This window comes from Sturnus vulgaris, chromosome 5 (genome assembly GCF_052056855.1).
Source record: "Sturnus vulgaris isolate bStuVul1 chromosome 5, bStuVul1.hap1, whole genome shotgun sequence".
NCBI classification, from domain to species: Eukaryota; Metazoa; Chordata; class Aves; order Passeriformes; family Sturnidae; genus Sturnus; species Sturnus vulgaris.
The window spans coordinates 72849442-72866259 of NC_142247.1; the positions used below are offsets into that span (position 1 = coordinate 72849442).

At 42.5% G+C, this 16818-nt stretch overlaps 1 protein-coding gene across 1 annotated transcript in view; it reads left to right on the forward strand.

Annotated features, from left to right (window-relative positions):
• Nucleotides 1-16818, forward strand: part of EXOC4 (exocyst complex component 4) — a 309923-nt gene that overhangs the window by 31161 nt on the left and 261944 nt on the right. Inside the window, exons 4-6 of the mRNA XM_088165994.1 lie at nt 3879-4063; nt 6742-6851; nt 14224-14467. Of these exons, the coding sequence (XP_088022120.1) occupies nt 3879-4063; nt 6742-6851; nt 14224-14467 (539 nt within the window). The remainder of the gene's footprint in view (nt 1-3878; nt 4064-6741; nt 6852-14223; nt 14468-16818) is intronic.

Consider the following 16818-nt stretch of genomic DNA (forward strand, 5'->3'; position numbering starts at 1 on the left):
GGAACCTTCTGGGTTGTTGCTTTATTTATTTACTCTTTTATTCCAAGGGCTCAGCTTTTCTCCTTTTGTCAGATTGTGTTTGTGTACGACTTTTTTTTTTTATCTCAAGTTATGACCCACCACGTTGTTTTCTTTTAACCTTTCTCACTTGTGTGTTCATGTTTTCATATCTGTTGTTGAAATTCAGAACAGACTGGTTTCCCAGCCAGAAAGGATTTGGTTTTCTAGTAAAATAATTAATAATTGAGGAAGAATTTTTTCCTTTTGAGGGTAGTGAGGCCCTGGCACAAGTTGCCCAGAAAAGCTGTGGATTCCTCATCCCTGGAAGTGTCCAAGGCCAGGCTGGATGGGGCTTGGAGCAGCCTGGGATAGTGGAAAGTGTCCCTGCCCATGGGAACTGGGTGATCTTTAATGTCCCTTCCAACCCAAACCATTCCATGATTCCATGATTTTTTGATTCTATCATTATTTTGGTTTTTTTTCTCCCTCTCCCTGAAAAAAAAAAATCCTCTAACTGAGACTTTTCCCTTTATCTCTGCTCACTTCCAGGCTTGTGGGGGTTCAGCAGAACCTTTGAGGGAATAAATAGATTTCACTGTAAGCAGATTGGAAAACTTTGGCTGAAGTCAGAAAAGAAAGAATTTTGACAAATACCTTGTTAGCACTTAGGTTGTTGTTGTAAAATGCTGAATTAAACCCTTCCAAATTGCCTGTTACACTAAGCAAGTGTTTAGCTGTGTTTTCTTTTTAAGGCAATTAAGCCCTGCTATAAACTGCCTGTGACCTTTAAACAAGCTGCCTAATGGTGCTGGTGCCACGGTTATTTTCTATAAACTTGCAATTTTTAGCTTATACAAAGCACGGCTCTTTTTTTAAGGCTTATTTCATCTCTATTTCCTAAAGGCTCTTTGCTTATTGTAGGTACTAATAAGCAGAGAGAGATAAGAAGATTGGAACATCAGGAATTGCTATCAGATCATCTAAGCCAAATTCTCTGCTAATCCAGGCCAATATTTTAATTAGTGTTTGACTAAATTACAGTTATTGTGTGTTCATGAGCAGCTTTCAATGAGAGAGCTGAAAATTCAAGAATTAAAGGAGGTGCTGGTGGGGACTGCCCATTCTTTTGGTACAATTTGCTCATTGTAAAGCAGTTTTTTTTTCACAAGAATAACAACTTGTTTATTGTTGATTCCTTTTCCAGCTGCTCTGTGTTGCTGTGGCTCCTCTCTGCACCCCAGCCCCTGCCAAAAAATTAATGTGGGGGAGCTCTCTTACCTGTAATTATCTTTTGTGTCCAACTAGTCTAGCACAATGCCACGATCCCCCTGCAGAAAAACAAACAAAAATCACTTTATTTCCATTCAACTGAGCTGTGTGTGTAGAAAAAAAGAGCAAGGAAGGAGCATCAGCTGCTTTTTCTGGGCCCTTGAACCACTTGTAGCCCTTCTGTACATCTCATTTCCAGGTTTTCTTGGGCTGCTTTTCCATTCTCATTAATGACTGGAGTATTGAAGAAAAACTTTTCCTCTCTCTATCCAATTCCACATCTTTTAGTCCTTTTGGATGCAGCCAGCAGGTGATGGGAGTGTTAAAAACTAGGGAGAGCTGGTTGGCATCTCTTGCATAATCCAAATTTTGGTGTGTTAGGAGCTGTGTGGGGGCATCAAGTCAAAAAAGTTTCTTCTAAAGTCCCACTGTTGATCTGCCTTCAGTGTAGATTTAATTTTGTGCATTTTTTTAATTGATGTTTTTACTTCCTTTTGGTTGCTTATGCTTTTCTGAGCTGGTTTATCCAGCACACAAAAGTTTTAATCTCATTTCTTTAAATTCTGGAATATAATCTTGGGTGCTGCTTCGTTGCCAGGAGACCTAAATCATCTTTTTGTAAGCAAAACTGCAGAAAGGAAAAATGTTTGGTTTGGTTTTTAGCATAATATTTATATTTGTTGCCATCTAAACCAACTGGAGACCTTCCTTTGACTTCCATGAACATGAGTATTATAAATGGTTGAATATTCCATTTTTTTATTTTTAAAATATGTCCTTGAGAGCTGGATTTTGGCCTTAATATTTTTTTTGTGAGCAATTAACTCTTTAGGAACTGGCAAGACAAAACCAGAGCTGAGTGGAAAGTTTAAATTCCCGTTCAGATAAAACTTTTCCTGGATGTCTTGGAATTTTTTTTAATCACTTTGCTCTGGATTTCACTTCTTTTCTGGCTGCTTTTTCATCTCTCAGTTTCTCAGTATGACAAGTGTTGCTCCTGCTCCTTGCTCTGGTGGGATTTTTGGATCAGCTCCCAAGGCCTTGGAGCTCCTCTGAAGCAATTTGGGGGGGTTCAGGTGCCTTTGGAATGGGGAAATTTGGGGAAATAATGTTCCACCTGCCAGAGGAAAAAGAGAGGAATTAACATTTCCACTTCTGCCAGTTTCCCACGTGGTGTCTGCTGAGCTGCTCCACTTGTGTGAGTTCTGCCACCTCCTCTGGGGAAAAGGAAATTTGGATTTTCCCTCATCTTCGAGGTGGTTTTGTGATCTGTGATGGCCAAACTTCCCCAACAGCTCTGCCACCTCCTCTGGGGAGAAGGAAATTGGGATTTTCCTTCATCCTCGGGGTGGTTTTCTTATCTGTGATGGCCAAACTTTCCCAATTGTTCCCGGATGGATACTGGGAAAGAAAGAGGATGGACAGTGTTGTGTGGAAAATGAGGAGGTTTAAAAATGAATATAAAAAGCCTGGCTGTCCCATGAATATTCCAGGTTTTTTCTGGGCTGGGAGGCCAGCACAGGAATGCACAGGTGATGGATGTTCTTTCTTTCAGCAGAGTTAATATTTACTGGTACTGAGGGAGCAGCCCAGGCTGGGCTGGCTGCTCACTGTATCTTTGCTTTTAATTTTTAATGTTTGGCTGACAGGTTTGTTCTGAACTGAGATCCTGAAGCGCAAGCAAATGTCTTATTTCACTGACAGCATCCTCAGTTAGCAGGGAATGGGTTTTTAAATTTTATTTTAAGCCTCTGCATGCCAAACATGCTCTTTCCAGTTCCTTACAACATCAGCACTGAGGGTTTGGAAGCTGCAGAGGGATGCCATCATTTATTTATTAGTAACTGGAAATCTCTGTTAAATAGAAAACCAACTGGGAGGGATGCACAGTGAGAGTTGCTTTTAAGCACTGATTCATTATTCCTGGTGGGTTTTGTCTGTGTTTGGGTTTTGTCCACCTTTATTTTTAGGATAGAAAAGGAAATTAGGAAATTTTAATGCCCATGGGATGTCAGCTGCTTATTATTTCTATAAAATTAATAATATTATTTCTATTAAATATTCTAATGGTGTAGCCCAGGACATAACCCTTGTGTAGCCTAAAAGTTGAGGCCTCCTAAGCTTTTTCACTTGTGACTTTAAGCAAATTAAATTTAAGCCATTTTCTCCCTATTTGTAGAATTTGGAATAATGGGGTTTTTTTGGTGCTTCTGTAATGGAAAGAATAACAACCATCAAACACCATTGTCACTATCTTCTTCTAACACTTCTCTATTTAATAATCCTCTTATTTGGGGATAAACCATGCTTTGATTTTTATTAAAGAACTGTGTTTTCACTAACTTGTTTTATACACATGCTTAATATTTGAAGGCTGCGCATTAAATCCGAGTTATTTGGGTGTTGGACCCTTCTACATAATTTGGGAATAGAAATGAAGAAATATTGCTTCAAGATTTCCTGCTTTAGAAGGATTTTAAGGATAGAATCATCCTGGGATTCAGAGACTCCCCTAATCCAAGAGAGGAATTGCAAAATTGAATTAATTGATGGCGAGAGTTGAACGAATCGATGTCTAAAAATTGTCCCATTTCCCCCCACCCCACCAGGTGTCAGCAGTGGATTCCCTGGAGGGTCCCCTCCTGCAGGTGGAGGGGCTGAGTGACCTGAGGCTGGAGCTGCACAGCAAGAAGATGAACCTGCACCTGGTGCTGATCGACGAGCTGCACCGGCACCTCTACATCAAATCCACCAACCGCGTGGGGCAGCGCGGCAAGGACAGAGCCAGGCTGGGGTGGGACAGTGCCACCTTCTCACTTCCTTTTTCTGTCTGCCAGAATTGAGATTGTCTTGGTTTGAAAGACAGGTGTCTGCTAAGGAAGGCAGGAGCATCCCTTGAAATGGAAAATGTAAACCCCGTCACCCCAGATTATTGTAATTTTGAAATTAAGGAGCTCTCAGATGTGAGAATAGGAATAACAGTTTTTTACTAGGAGAGTTAAAACAGAAATACAGTATCACAAAAAACAAACTCAAAACACAGCCAGAGCCAGAATCCAAGGTGCCCCCATCAGTCAGTCAGGGTTGGTGCAGTCTCATTCCATGGTGGCTGCATCCTCCTGCAGTGACAGATGTGGTTCTGCTGGAGCAGGGCTCCTGCACAAGGCGCAGTTTTCCTCCAAAGCTCCAGGGATGATGTGGAAGGCTCTGGTTTTCCTCTGGGATCCAGTGGGAAAAGGCTGCTCTGCTGTTCCAAATCTCAGATTTTATCTGGGTAGGAAATGCTTGGCTCCTCCCCCTGGGTGGAGCATCTGCCAATGGGATGATGGAATTTTATCAGCCATGCACTGGCACCCAATGGGATGATGGAATTCTATCAGTTAATTAGTGGGACCCAATGGGATGATGGAATTTTATCAGCCATGCACTGGGACTCCATGGCCCATTAACAGGAGAGATCTCCTGGAGGGAGGATGGGCTGTGAAAAGATAAAGAACACTGCCCCAGCTGGGTTAACAGATGGTGATAGAATACACACCCCTGGTGACATCCTGTATTGCAACCTAAGACAGGGATTAAAAGTTCAAGAGCTGTTTCTTGTTCAGACTCCAATGTTTATTAATTCTTATCTATGTTACAGTGAGTTCTACAGCACTTTTAGTTAACAAGCTAAAAATGGTGATGTATCTCTCAAGGTCTTTTAAGCCTAAACTGTCCAATTAAGAACTAACACCTAAATTATTTTTACTTTTAACCCAATAAGCAATCACCCGTGACCCACAGTGCAGCATTTTGTATCCAATTACAAAATAACCACCTAGACCTATGAAGAAGAAGGTGAAGAAGAAAGAAACCTGTGCCCTAAAACCTCCATCTCCCACCACGTGATATCACACACTTCTATTCAAACTACACACCAGTGATTCTAATTTTTATCACTCAGTTTTGGAAGTCCTCTCCATGGCCTCAGGTCAAAATGGTGCTTTCCTGTTAGCACAGAAAGTCCTAAATTCTCAGTACCAGGGTTCCAACAGGGTGCCAGCCACAAACCTGGCACACACACAGCAGCTCACAACCCAAACTTGCATTTCTGGCATTCAAATCCCTCAGGATTGTGGCTGTGGGGAGCAAAAAATTCAGATTTGTTGGCCTGTCCATGTTCTTTCACTTTTCTCGCTGCTTCTCTTGGGGTTTTGCTGCTTCCCACAGCTCCTTTGTGCATTCTCTCCTTTCTCTGATATTATTTATCCCTTTCCTACAAATGTCATGGTCATGAGGCTCAGGTCAGGGAAAAACTCCTCATTTTCTAGGAAATACCCAAGTTTTAAAAGCCTCCCAACCAACCACAAGGTGATGAGATGGAGGCCACAATTCTTAAATGTCTGAGCTGAAATGTGTTGGTTTGGATGTTTTTCCAAGGTGTTTTAAAGGTTTCAAAACTTCTTACCTGGTTGGTGTCTGTGGTCAGTGGAAATTCAGTTAATATTGGCTAATTTTGACTGATTTTGCAAATTCTAACTTTGAGTTGTTGCAGGGAAGGAAGGAAGGAAGTGGCTGAAAAAGAGAGACACAGTGTTGGGAGATAATTTATGCAGAGTAGGAGAGGTGGGGAGCAAAAGGGGAGGCAGCACTCGATAGAAATGCAGAGAAAAGATAAATGAACATTTTATTGTGAGAACGAATACAAAAATCTGCTTGCCAAAAATGTGGGGCAAGATAGCCACTTGCATTAAATGAATTTATGACAGAAGAGATTGATTGAAATTGAGATTTCTAGGAAGGAGGGTTGCTAGCAAGTCATCAGTCTCTTCCTTACTCATCTTCTTAATTAAAAACAGCCACAAAGCTTTGGTGTACCCAGACTAGGGGGCTGCTAATTAACTGCACTTTTCTGGGGCTCCTGCAGGGACCTTTCTCTTACTCTGGATTCTCTTTTTTTTTCACTTTCTTTGATGCACATTGTGGATATCTGATAACAGGAACTCTTGCAGCAAGGGTGGCTTGTTGCTTTGGGTGGTTCTTCTGCAGGATTCCAATCCTAATCCTTGTTTTTTTCATTTTTCCGTGAGCATTTTGACCTCTTGAGCAAACATCCTGAGCTCCACTGTGGGAGCTTTCTACATTTCTTTCTCCTAAAAATGATTTCTTGCTTGTGTCCCCCTGCCACATCTAGCAGCTGGGACAGTGTGACACATTTTTGGCAACTAATACAATGTGAATTTATGATGAAAATGGCCAAATGTTTAATTTTTGAGTGAGGAGGTTCATTTGGGAAGGGATGCACATGAAGGGCAGGAGAAAAGGTGGAAGTTTCTGCTGGGAATAAAGTCTTGGAGGATTAAGAAGTTGACAGAAGTCTTGGAAATGGGAACATCTATTTCTTAAAATGTAAGGAATAAGTGGATTATTTGTTGTGAATAAATACTGTAACTAATGATGAACTGTTTGCTTTAATTCTTTGCCCTCACACAGGTCCCTTGTGAAAGACTCCTCTCCTGTGCCTCTGATGGATGTCACTAATTTATCTACACCTCGGAAATTCCTTGAGACTTCTCAGTTCAGTACTCCTGGAAGCTCCAGCAGTGAGTATTTAATCCATATATATTTATTTGTAGATCTTCAGCTGATTTTGCTGGAACAGGAGGAGGAAACTCATCCCCTCGTGGCCCAGGAGTGACAAAAACCAGGGAGGTGATTTGTGCAGTGTCACAGAATGAGCTGGTGTTGTGTCCAGAGAGGCAAAACTTGCTTTTTTTCCTCATGGAAAATCATCTTTTCCTTCTCCTATCCCCCACCAGCTTCAGTTAAAAACACTCAGTTTTCTGTGCCTGTTCTCACCTTGATTGTGTTCTTGGTATTGAGCAGCAGAGATTTGCAGTGGGTTTGTTCTGGGTGGTTTCCTCAGCATTATTTACTGCAGGCAGCCAGGTTTGTGTAGATATTACTGAAGTTATTTTATTGTATGAGGGCCAAAAGGTCAAATCTGTTCCTTTTGGGAGCTTTGTAACTTTGACTAAAGGTCTGGCTGTACACAGGAATAATCTGGGGCTGATCTTTAATTCGTGTTACTGTGACAAACACCGAGGAAAACTCTTTCACTGGTGCTTTTTTTTTCCTGAGGCTTTGGAAGAGGAGAAATCAATCTTTGTATTGTTTCAGGAGATTAATAAGTGGGGTTGTCCTTGATGAATAATACAGAAGTGACCTCCAGTCTCTTCCCCCTTTTCAAACCTGTTTCAGTATTCCTCAAATGCAGAGAATCTTCCCTTCTCTTTTCAGCCTTATTAATTCTTCTGTCCTTTTGTTTCGAGTTTTGTCACTCTTGCCTCTCAGATTGTTCCATTTGATTACTCTTATCTTCTGCTCCTGGAAGGGTTTTGTTCTCCAGCTCTGCTCCTGCCAGGCTGGTCTTGGAGCCTGGGGTGGGTTTTTCTGTGTCCTGGAGGTCTGTGAGGAGTCACAAACTGCCAGAGCCTGGGTCACTCAAAATCTGGAAGAGAAGAACCAGAGGGCAAAACTTAAGAATTCCTGTTCTGCTCTGTGATCAGTGGGAAGTTCAGTTCAGTTTTCCTGCAAAAGATGACAAGATTTTGAGGAACTGAGGAAATAAAACCACAAAAACCTGAATCCCAGCCTCACCACTGGAAGCAGAATGGTTTGGGTTGGAAGGAACCTGAAAGACCATCTAGTTCCAACGCCTCTAAATGTTAAAATATTCATTTTTCAGTGATATTTATCGTGTCTGCTATTTTGTCCCCATAAAATACTGTTCTTCTGTATAGTAAAAAAAAAAAAACCAAAAGGTCTGAAGTTATGGAGCTGATGTGATCTCCCACCTCGAGGCTGGGGAACAGAGCAGGAGATGCCCCTCCTGATTTTATTTTTTTGCAGATCTCTTCTTGTTCTTCACAGAAAAATCTCTTCCTTGGCTTCTCCTTGTGCTCTGCATCACTCAGTGCTGGGCAAGTGTCCCTCAGCCTGGCAAAGATGTGAATTCGAACAGAAAACGTTTGATCCACATAAAATATGCATATGGTTCTGAAGCTTCAAGTGCACAATGTACTTATGTAGATTTTTTTTTTTTTCCCCGTGTAATTTTATTTAAAAGTAGCCTTTTCCAGGACTGCACAACTAGCAGAGAATTTCAAACTTATGCCTATGCATAACAAAAGCTGTTTCTGCCTGCAGTCACTTAAGTTCTTTGGCTTTTTATTGATGAAACAAAGTGTCTGTGCATATTAATGGGTGTCATTCTAAAGCACTGACTCATTCATCCCATCCCAGCAAAGATGCCAAAATTCGGAGTCTTTCCTGCACTCCCTTCCCACAGGAGATGTTACCTTGTGCTCTAGAATCTTTATAAGGAAATTAAAGCTGTTCCTGCAGCAATTAAAATAAACAAACCCTTTGGTAATGCTCACCTGAGGATTGGAGATGTGGCAGCTCACCAGTAACACTTTCCCTTCATGCCAGTTCAGAGAAATAAATTTCTATTTCTCTGCTCGAATTTTCTGTACTCTGAAAGGGCATTTAGGAAGGTTCCTGCTTTGCCAGCCTCTTCCTGGAACTTTAAAACGTTCTCACAAACCCAGGAGTGCCCTTTCCTGGCAAATTTGGGACAATGCTTCTTAGAAATCCAGCAGAAAATGAGCTGGTGGTGACAACAAATACTGCTATGGGTGGCATATGTAGATTTTATGCTGAATTGCTAATTTATTTCAATGATTTTTTTGGAGAAAAAAGAGTTTGTAGGGCCAGGCAGTGTGGTGAGGTCTAGGAACTGCTCCTGGCTCTCTTTTTTCAAGAATCAGAGACCTCTAAACCTGGTCCTGCAGAATCCCTGCAGGAGCCAGAGCTTGGAATGTTCAATTTTTGAGGTGAATCTAAAAAATGCCATTGTCACAAGGGTCTCTACTCCAAATATGCTCAATAAATCTTCCAAAGATTTCTTCTCTTCTTATGAACCTCACCTGAGGATCTGACACCAGCTGGGTAAATTGACTTTATCATTTTTTTCTTTAAATATAATGATCTGGGGATGTGTTTGGGGAAGGAAAAAGAAAATTAAGGAGATTTTAGATCTATGTGGTGAAAGCCAGGAAAGTAACACATAATTGCTCTTTCTGTATAATTTCATGAATTGTTCCTGTGTGTGGTCCCAACATCAAATAATTGGCTACAGTGCACTTATTTTTTTTTTTATTTGGAGACTTGATTTTCATGCCTGTGTAGATTAGGAGATTTTGAAGTGGGTTTTCTTCTGGGTTTGGTAGTGATGCAGAGCAGAAAATTCCCCAAATCTTCCAGAAATCATCCATTTCTGCAGGAGCTGCCCATTTGTAGCTCCTTGAACATGTCAGAACAAGGATTCAGCACCAGGAATTAACAAGTGATGTTCCTTCAAATCTGAAATTACCCCTTTGGGCCACCAGGAACTCGTGTGCTTTTCTCTGGAAGGATTGAAGGTACAAAGGAGATCACCAGAAGGACATAAATCATGGAAAATAGTACATTAAATTTTACAAGACTCCCATAAAAGCCCGTGGATAATGAAACCTTCATAATGAGGAGCAGCAAATTTTGGCTGTTCACTGGAATGAAAAACAAGACCCAAGAGCCTTTTTTTTTTTTTTTTTTTTTTTTTTTTTTTTTTTTTTTTCAGCTGCTTTGTTTAAATGAGTTCCCAAAGTTGGCTTTTTAGGGATCAGAGCAGAGCTATGAAAATGCTCCTTGCAGCAGGTTGGTTCCTCGGGAAAGGGCAGCACTGAGCAAATAAATTCCAGTTGGAACAGAGATTTTTGTAGGGATCATCAGAGCAGGGATGAGGGAAGCTGGAGGTGGGGAATCACTGATGCTCATGGTTCAGCTTTTTGGGCTTTAACCCACAGCTCCACTTTTGCCTGCTTGAACACAGAGTTGAGCATTTTCAGATGAAAAATGGTTTGGTGACGAAAAAATTGTGAAATGGCTGCAATTTTATGAGAGAATGTGGCAAAATCCTCATTCCCTCAAGCTGTTGTCCTAGAATGCTTTTGATAAGATTTATTTAAATGTTCTGCTTCACAAGACGTTTGCAGCCTTTGTTAGGACAAGAGGATGAGCCCAGTCAGAGTGGGGTCAGGAAAGGCAGGTCCTGCTTGGCCAGCCTGGTCCTGGACAAAGTGGAGGAGGGAAAGGCTGGGGATGTGTCAGGTTTGCCTGGACTTTGGTCCAGCCTTGAGGAGGGAAAGGCTGGGGATGTGTCAGGTTTACCTGAACTTTGGTCCAGCCTTTTTTTTCCCAGAGCATTTTCCTGGATAAAGCTGCTTATCCTTCATCAGTGACCTGGTGAAGGGAGCCAGGGCACCCTCAGCACTCACTGATTTGGGTGGGATTGATGTGCTGGAGGTTTGGGAAGCTCTGCAGAGCCCTTGGGTGGTTCCCATCTGTCCCAGGGAGCTGGGAGTGTCCAGCTGGTGTGGACTGACCATTTCCCTTTGTTCTGTTCCCCATCCCTGCCTTCCCCTGGCTGCCCTGAGAACAGGGTTTTGCTGTTCAAGACTCAAAGAAGGCATTTGGTGCCTCAGCCTCTTCCTTTTGTCAGAGATGGAAATGTTGGCTGTTTCCACCACATCCAGCAAGGGATGGAGATTCTCCCTGGCCCACCTTTGCTGCTGTATTTATAGAAATATTTTATTGTCCTTTACAGCATAACCAGGTTAAGTTCTAGCTGGGCTTTGGCCCTTCTCATTTTCTCCTTTCACAACCTCACAACATCCTCTGTTCCTCCTGGGCTGCTTTCAGCTTCTTCCAAATGCCAGGAATTCTCCTTTTCCCCTGAACTCCAGTCAAAGCTGTCTGTCCAGCCAGGCTGGTTCTTTGTCCTGCCTGCTCCTGTGCATTTGGGATTTTCTTCTTGAAGGATGTCCAGCCTTCCTGGACTCCTCTGCCTCCCAAGGGAGTCTCAGCCAGGCTCCTGGACAGCCCAAGGTGGCAGATCTGCTCTCTCACCACTTCCTTCCAAGAATCAATGCTAGGAATAACTCCTCAATACCAAAGAATAACGAAGTCATTCATATTCCCAGTTTAGGAGTAAATACAGACAAAGCTCTCCCTTCTGGGAGCTGATCTCTGGGGACAGCTTTCCTCTGGCCACAGGGAGCAGCACATGGGGCTGCAATTTTCCAGGTGAATTCCTTAATAAATGCCTGCATCCTTTGAATCCTTTCTGGAAGAGGAAGGGGACAGGAGGAGCTTGTTCCTGGGCCAAAGCTTTGTGGTCAAACAGCCCCTTGATGACATTAAATGGCAGGAGAGGATGTTTGAAGGGTGAAAGACAGGAGAAAAGGAAAATCCTCAGTTACCCAGGGCTGGAATCTTGTCAGATCTCACAGATAAATGGTCCCCCAAAGCTACCCAGGGCTCCTGTTTAACAGGGACAATGTGCAGGGAGCACAGTGCAAACTGTTCCCACTGTTCTATCAAACAGATCTGACAGAGCCTCCAGACCTGGGGGCAGCTCCCAGATATCGAGTTGCTCCCTTTGCTCTTGTTTGGAAGAGATGTAAATCGATGTCCTGACTATTTGAGGATGCTGGAAATTGGTTTGGTCTTTTTGAAAATGGGAGAGTGTTTGTCTCAGCGTGCTGGCAGAGTTCTCAGCAAGATTGCTGCTTTTACTCCTCTTCAATGCTGTCCTCACTTTTGGCTGCAGCTCCATTTCCTCACTCTTGGGTGTTCACTGTGGATATTAAGAAGAATTTACAAGCTGCTTCTAGAGGGAGTGCAGCCTCATGATGGGACCTGTCCTCTGAGAGGCTGCTGAGGATGGGAAATACCTGCATTGAACTCAGAGAAACAAGATATTTAGGTTGGGGTTTTTTTTAATAATAGGTTAAACCTTGCTTCCTGTAGCATTTCCAGTGTTTTTTTTCACAAAGAGCTCATTTTTTGTGTCTGTGCCTGAGTTTTGCTGTGGGTTTTGGAGAATAACAAATAAAATAACAGAGTGGGCAGAGACCAGGCCTGCAGCCACAAAGTCCTTTGCAGCTCTGTGGGGTGAAAGGTCTGTGATGGAGCACAGCTTTGAGCAGGAATAGTTCTGCATCCAGTTATTAAATTCCAATTGCTGTTTGAAATATCTTTATATTATCCTTGCTTTTTTTGCTGTTTTTTTAAAATTAATGTGTTCTGGGTGTTTCTATTTGCTTGTCCTCTAACTTGCTCACATTTAATTGAAAGAAGTGAGTGTGAGAGAGAAAAAAAAGCACTGCTTGATCTTCCTGATGTTCACTGTCAGAGAATCATGGAATATTTTGGATTTGGAAAGACCTTTTTAGAGGTCATCCAGTCCAACCCTCCCATCCATGGGCAGGGACACCTCCCACTGTCCCAGGTGCTCCCAGCCCCAGTGTCCAACCTTTCCTTGGGCATTCCAGGGATCCAGGGCTGGCAATTCCAGTCCAGCCAGCAATTCCTAATTCCCAAGATCCCATCCATCCCTGCCCTGTGGCAGTGGAAGCCATTCCCTGTGTCCTGTCCCTCTGTCCCTTGTCCCCAGTCCCTCTCCAGCTCTCCTGGAGCCCCTTTAGTCCCAGCAAGGGGCTCTGAGGTTTCTCTGGAATTTTCTCTTCTCCCAGAGCTGGAATCCATTCTCACCTCACTCTCACCTGATGCTCTGGGTTCAGGTGTGAGACCATGTGAGCCCTGAGCTTGGTTTGAGCCAGAGGTGCAGAGTTTGGGATCACACTGCAGGAAAAAAGCAGCCTCGTGACTGATTGAGGCTGAGCTTGGTGCAAAGTGGCACTGAGAGGAGCATTACCCATTTTTTGTGATTATTTATAAACTGCCACCATCCTTGGGCCATTGTTTTCTTGATCTTGTTCTAACTCAGCACTGGTGCTGCTCCTCTGGTCAGAGCCCTGGCAGCTCCCTGTGCCATTCCTCACCCCTGCCATGTTCCTTCCATCCCTCTGCTGCATCTCTGGACGTTTCTTCAGCTTCTTGGAAAAGTTTAGAAGGAAAAAAAAAAATCCGTTGAGGAGTCGAAATCATGGGAGTCATCTGTCACCCAAGAGCTTTTGCAGAGCTCAGCCCCAGTCAGATGAAACAGCCTTTGGGTTTTAATTCTGATCCAAGGATGTGGCGTGGTGGATGGCACAGAGTGGCTCTAGATCTTCCATGATGCTTTTAATTCAGTTTGCCTTGAAGACACTCACTTCACATAAGTGTTTAAATATATTTATTAAATGTTTCACCCAGTCTTTAACAGAGCCACGCTTTTGTTGTTGCTGGGTGTTATCTGTAAATTAAGAAATGTTGTTTAATGAACCTCCTTAAAACAAGCAGAGTGTCTCTTGCTTTCCCATCCCCTGTCGCTTAGCAACAGGATTTCTCCTGTGCAATCCCTGTTACTTCAAGACCCTGTCTGCAATATCCTCTCTAATTCTTCTCACTTTACCCATCTAGAAGCCTTGCTGGAAGATTTGAGTAACTTCATCAAGCCCTTGACAGACGTAATAAAGCAGAAAAAGATAAAATCAAACAATCAGTCACTTCAGCAGCATAAACTTTGCTGAATCCATCAGCAGTCTCTAAAGCTTGATAGTGTTCATAATGAAAATTCCTCTCTTGTGAAGAAAACAGCAAGAAAAAACTGAGGGGGTTTTAGCTCCTTGAAACACATTCAGGACATTCTCATTTATGAATTATTTTAATTGCACCAGACTTCCTCGATTTCCTAACACAGAATTTACCCCATGACTTGTTCCCAAATCAATCCAATGTGCAGGCTGCTGTATTTATGTCTAGGGAAGCCCCTAAGAAAACAAAATCCAAGTGTTCCCCCCAAAAAATCCCCCCCCAAATCCAAGTGTTTCTGGTTTCCTTGTTCATCCATGTGTTGTGGAGCCAGAGGAGCTCCCGTGCTGATGTTGGGTTCAATGGATAAAATCTGGGATTAAAATCTCTTTCCAGTGCGAGACTCGAGCCTTCTGGAAACCAAAGAGGACACAGACCTGGATCCAGAGGAGAACAGTGCTGTCTTCATGGGAATCCTCATCAAAGGGCTGGCCAAGCTGAAGAAAATCCCAGAAACAGTGAAAGCCATCCAGGATCGTTTGGAGCAGGAGCTCAAGCAGATCGTGAAGCGTTCCACCACTCAGGTGGCTGACAATGGTTACCAGAGAGGGGAGAACATTTCCCAGGAAAACCAACCTAGGTAAGGATATTTCAAGTCCCAGCCCTTTGATTGCTGCAAAAAAAAAAAAAAAAAAAGATAAAAAATTAAAAAAAAAAAAAATCCTAATTGAAAATATGACTTGGAATACGGAAAATTCAGCTTGGTGATTTCGAGTGTAGCAGAGTCCAATTAAGCTGATGCAGGTGCAAAGCTTTGAAATCATGTATGGAACTAATTCTATCACAAATGTATGGCCAAGTCTCTAATTGTTTTGCAGCCCCATTTATGTTAATAGCAAGGTGTGGGAGCCAACTGAGCACTGTGTTTGTGCTGCTCCTCAGAATTCACTGAAAATGGCCTTTTGGAAAAAAAAAAAAAAAGATTCCAGCAGGAATCTCTTCCAGCTGAAATATTCATCTTCACATTGTCGTGATCATTGTCCCAAGGGAATTAATGACAGAAAAGTAAAGTGTGCATCTTCATTATGTGCAATATTTGTAGTGGAAAATCACTCCCAAGGAAAACATCAGCTTGATAAAAACTCCTTTTTAAATTCCTCTCATTAGCACTGCTGTGGAAACAATTCTGTTTTGAAGAATTTGTAGAGTTACAGTGCTGATAACTCAGTGACAACGAGCTTTTTTTAGATTGGGTCAGAAGGCAGAATTTTAGTTTCTGATGCCAGGAGTGTAACATATTCTTGTTATTTGTTTTATGGACCAGTCTGGAGAGGTTGTGTGGCTCCTGGTTGTCTGTTGGAATTGATAAATTGGATCAGATCATATATCAATGCCATTAACCTGCCCAGAGGGTTGAGTGAGGCACAGAAAGGTTTTTAATGGCTTTTGGCATCTCTTGGAGAGTGTGAGCCTTTCAGATGCTCATATTCCAGAGCCATGAAAAGTGTCTTGTTGAATTCTTGTTGACTACAGCCATAATTAGAACTGGTTCTAAACCCAAATCACACGTGAAGTTTACAGCAAGCAGGTGAATTCATTTTTAGTGAAGAGAATAAATTACAATATGGAAAGGTGTCGCCACCCCTTCAATTAGCTTCAGTTTTAAATCAAAGCTCAGAGACTTTCCTACTGTCAGGGGAAAAATAAATCTAAACAACAAGACCCTGCTGCTTCGACAGAGCTCTGGAAGACCCCAAATTTGAGCACAATGCAGTGCCCAAAATGCTGAAGTGTTCTTTGGGCTCTCAGATGATCCCTGAAGTCCCTTCCAACCCAAACCATTCTGTGACTGAGGATGAAGCTGATGCTCTGCTTGGGGAAATTTTGGTGTAATTTCTTTTGAGACCCCATGCAAGAATTATTTAGAGCCCTCCTCGTTGTACAAGAGAGAAATGATTTGTAGAACTTGGCCAAAAAAGCTGCTGATCTTATTCTTCTTACTTTTAAAATTTAACTCTCTTTTCCTTCCTTTCAAAATAAGCTTTTCCGTGGTGGTTTCTGCAGCCACCATTTACATTTGTGTATAAAAATATTGTTAATTACTGCCAAATTTTTAAACTGAAGATTTTTCTGGTTTGTCATGACTCTTTGGCTGCTCTCTCAGAGCATCAGGAAGGGCAGGAGCAGGTTCCAAGTAGCTCCTTGTCCCTGGGGGAAAATAACTCTGAAAACTCTGCCTGAATCTCACCACGTTTTAGCTGAGCTCAGCTTTAAGTGGAAATTTTAAAGTCTAGGGAAATTTTCTAACATTTTTATATCTCTGTGCTTGAAAGAAGTTTATGGAGAAAGGCTTAACTATAGGAATTGCCACTGCCTCATCTTTAATTATGTGGATAATTAGAGGCTCATTAGTCACACCTGCATGGCTGGAATTGCTTATTTGGGGCTGTGGAAGACAGAAGAGGCCGTGTTGAGTTTTCTTGAGGTGCTGCTGCACAAACCTCAAAATTCAGGGGCTCTCCTGAATTTTGGAAGAGTTTGGACTTTAGAATAACAATGTGGATGGATGGGACTGATTTATGGGACATTTTGGTAAGGAAACATTAAAAATCCAGTCCAAGAAGAGATGAGGGATTGACACTTTTGCTCCTAAATCCTCTTGCTTCAATTCCCTGTGCTTTTCCCTATACACATTTATATTCTATTTTGATTTTTGCCCTCATCTCCAGGCTTTGAAATAAACACAGGAATTCTGTCCAGGCCACCCCTCTGAGCAGGTACAAACTGAAATTAATGTCCTCCCTCGGGTGGCAGCAGTCACTGGGCATCACTTCACCCCCATCATTGCCATGGAAGTCCCTCCTGGGTGTGTGTCACTGTCCCCAACACATTTCCCTGTTCCTGTTCAGCTCAGGGCACTCCCTGCTCCAACCCTATCCAGGCCAGACTATTGGATGGGCTTTGTCTCATTGCCTGTGTCTCTTTTGGGTC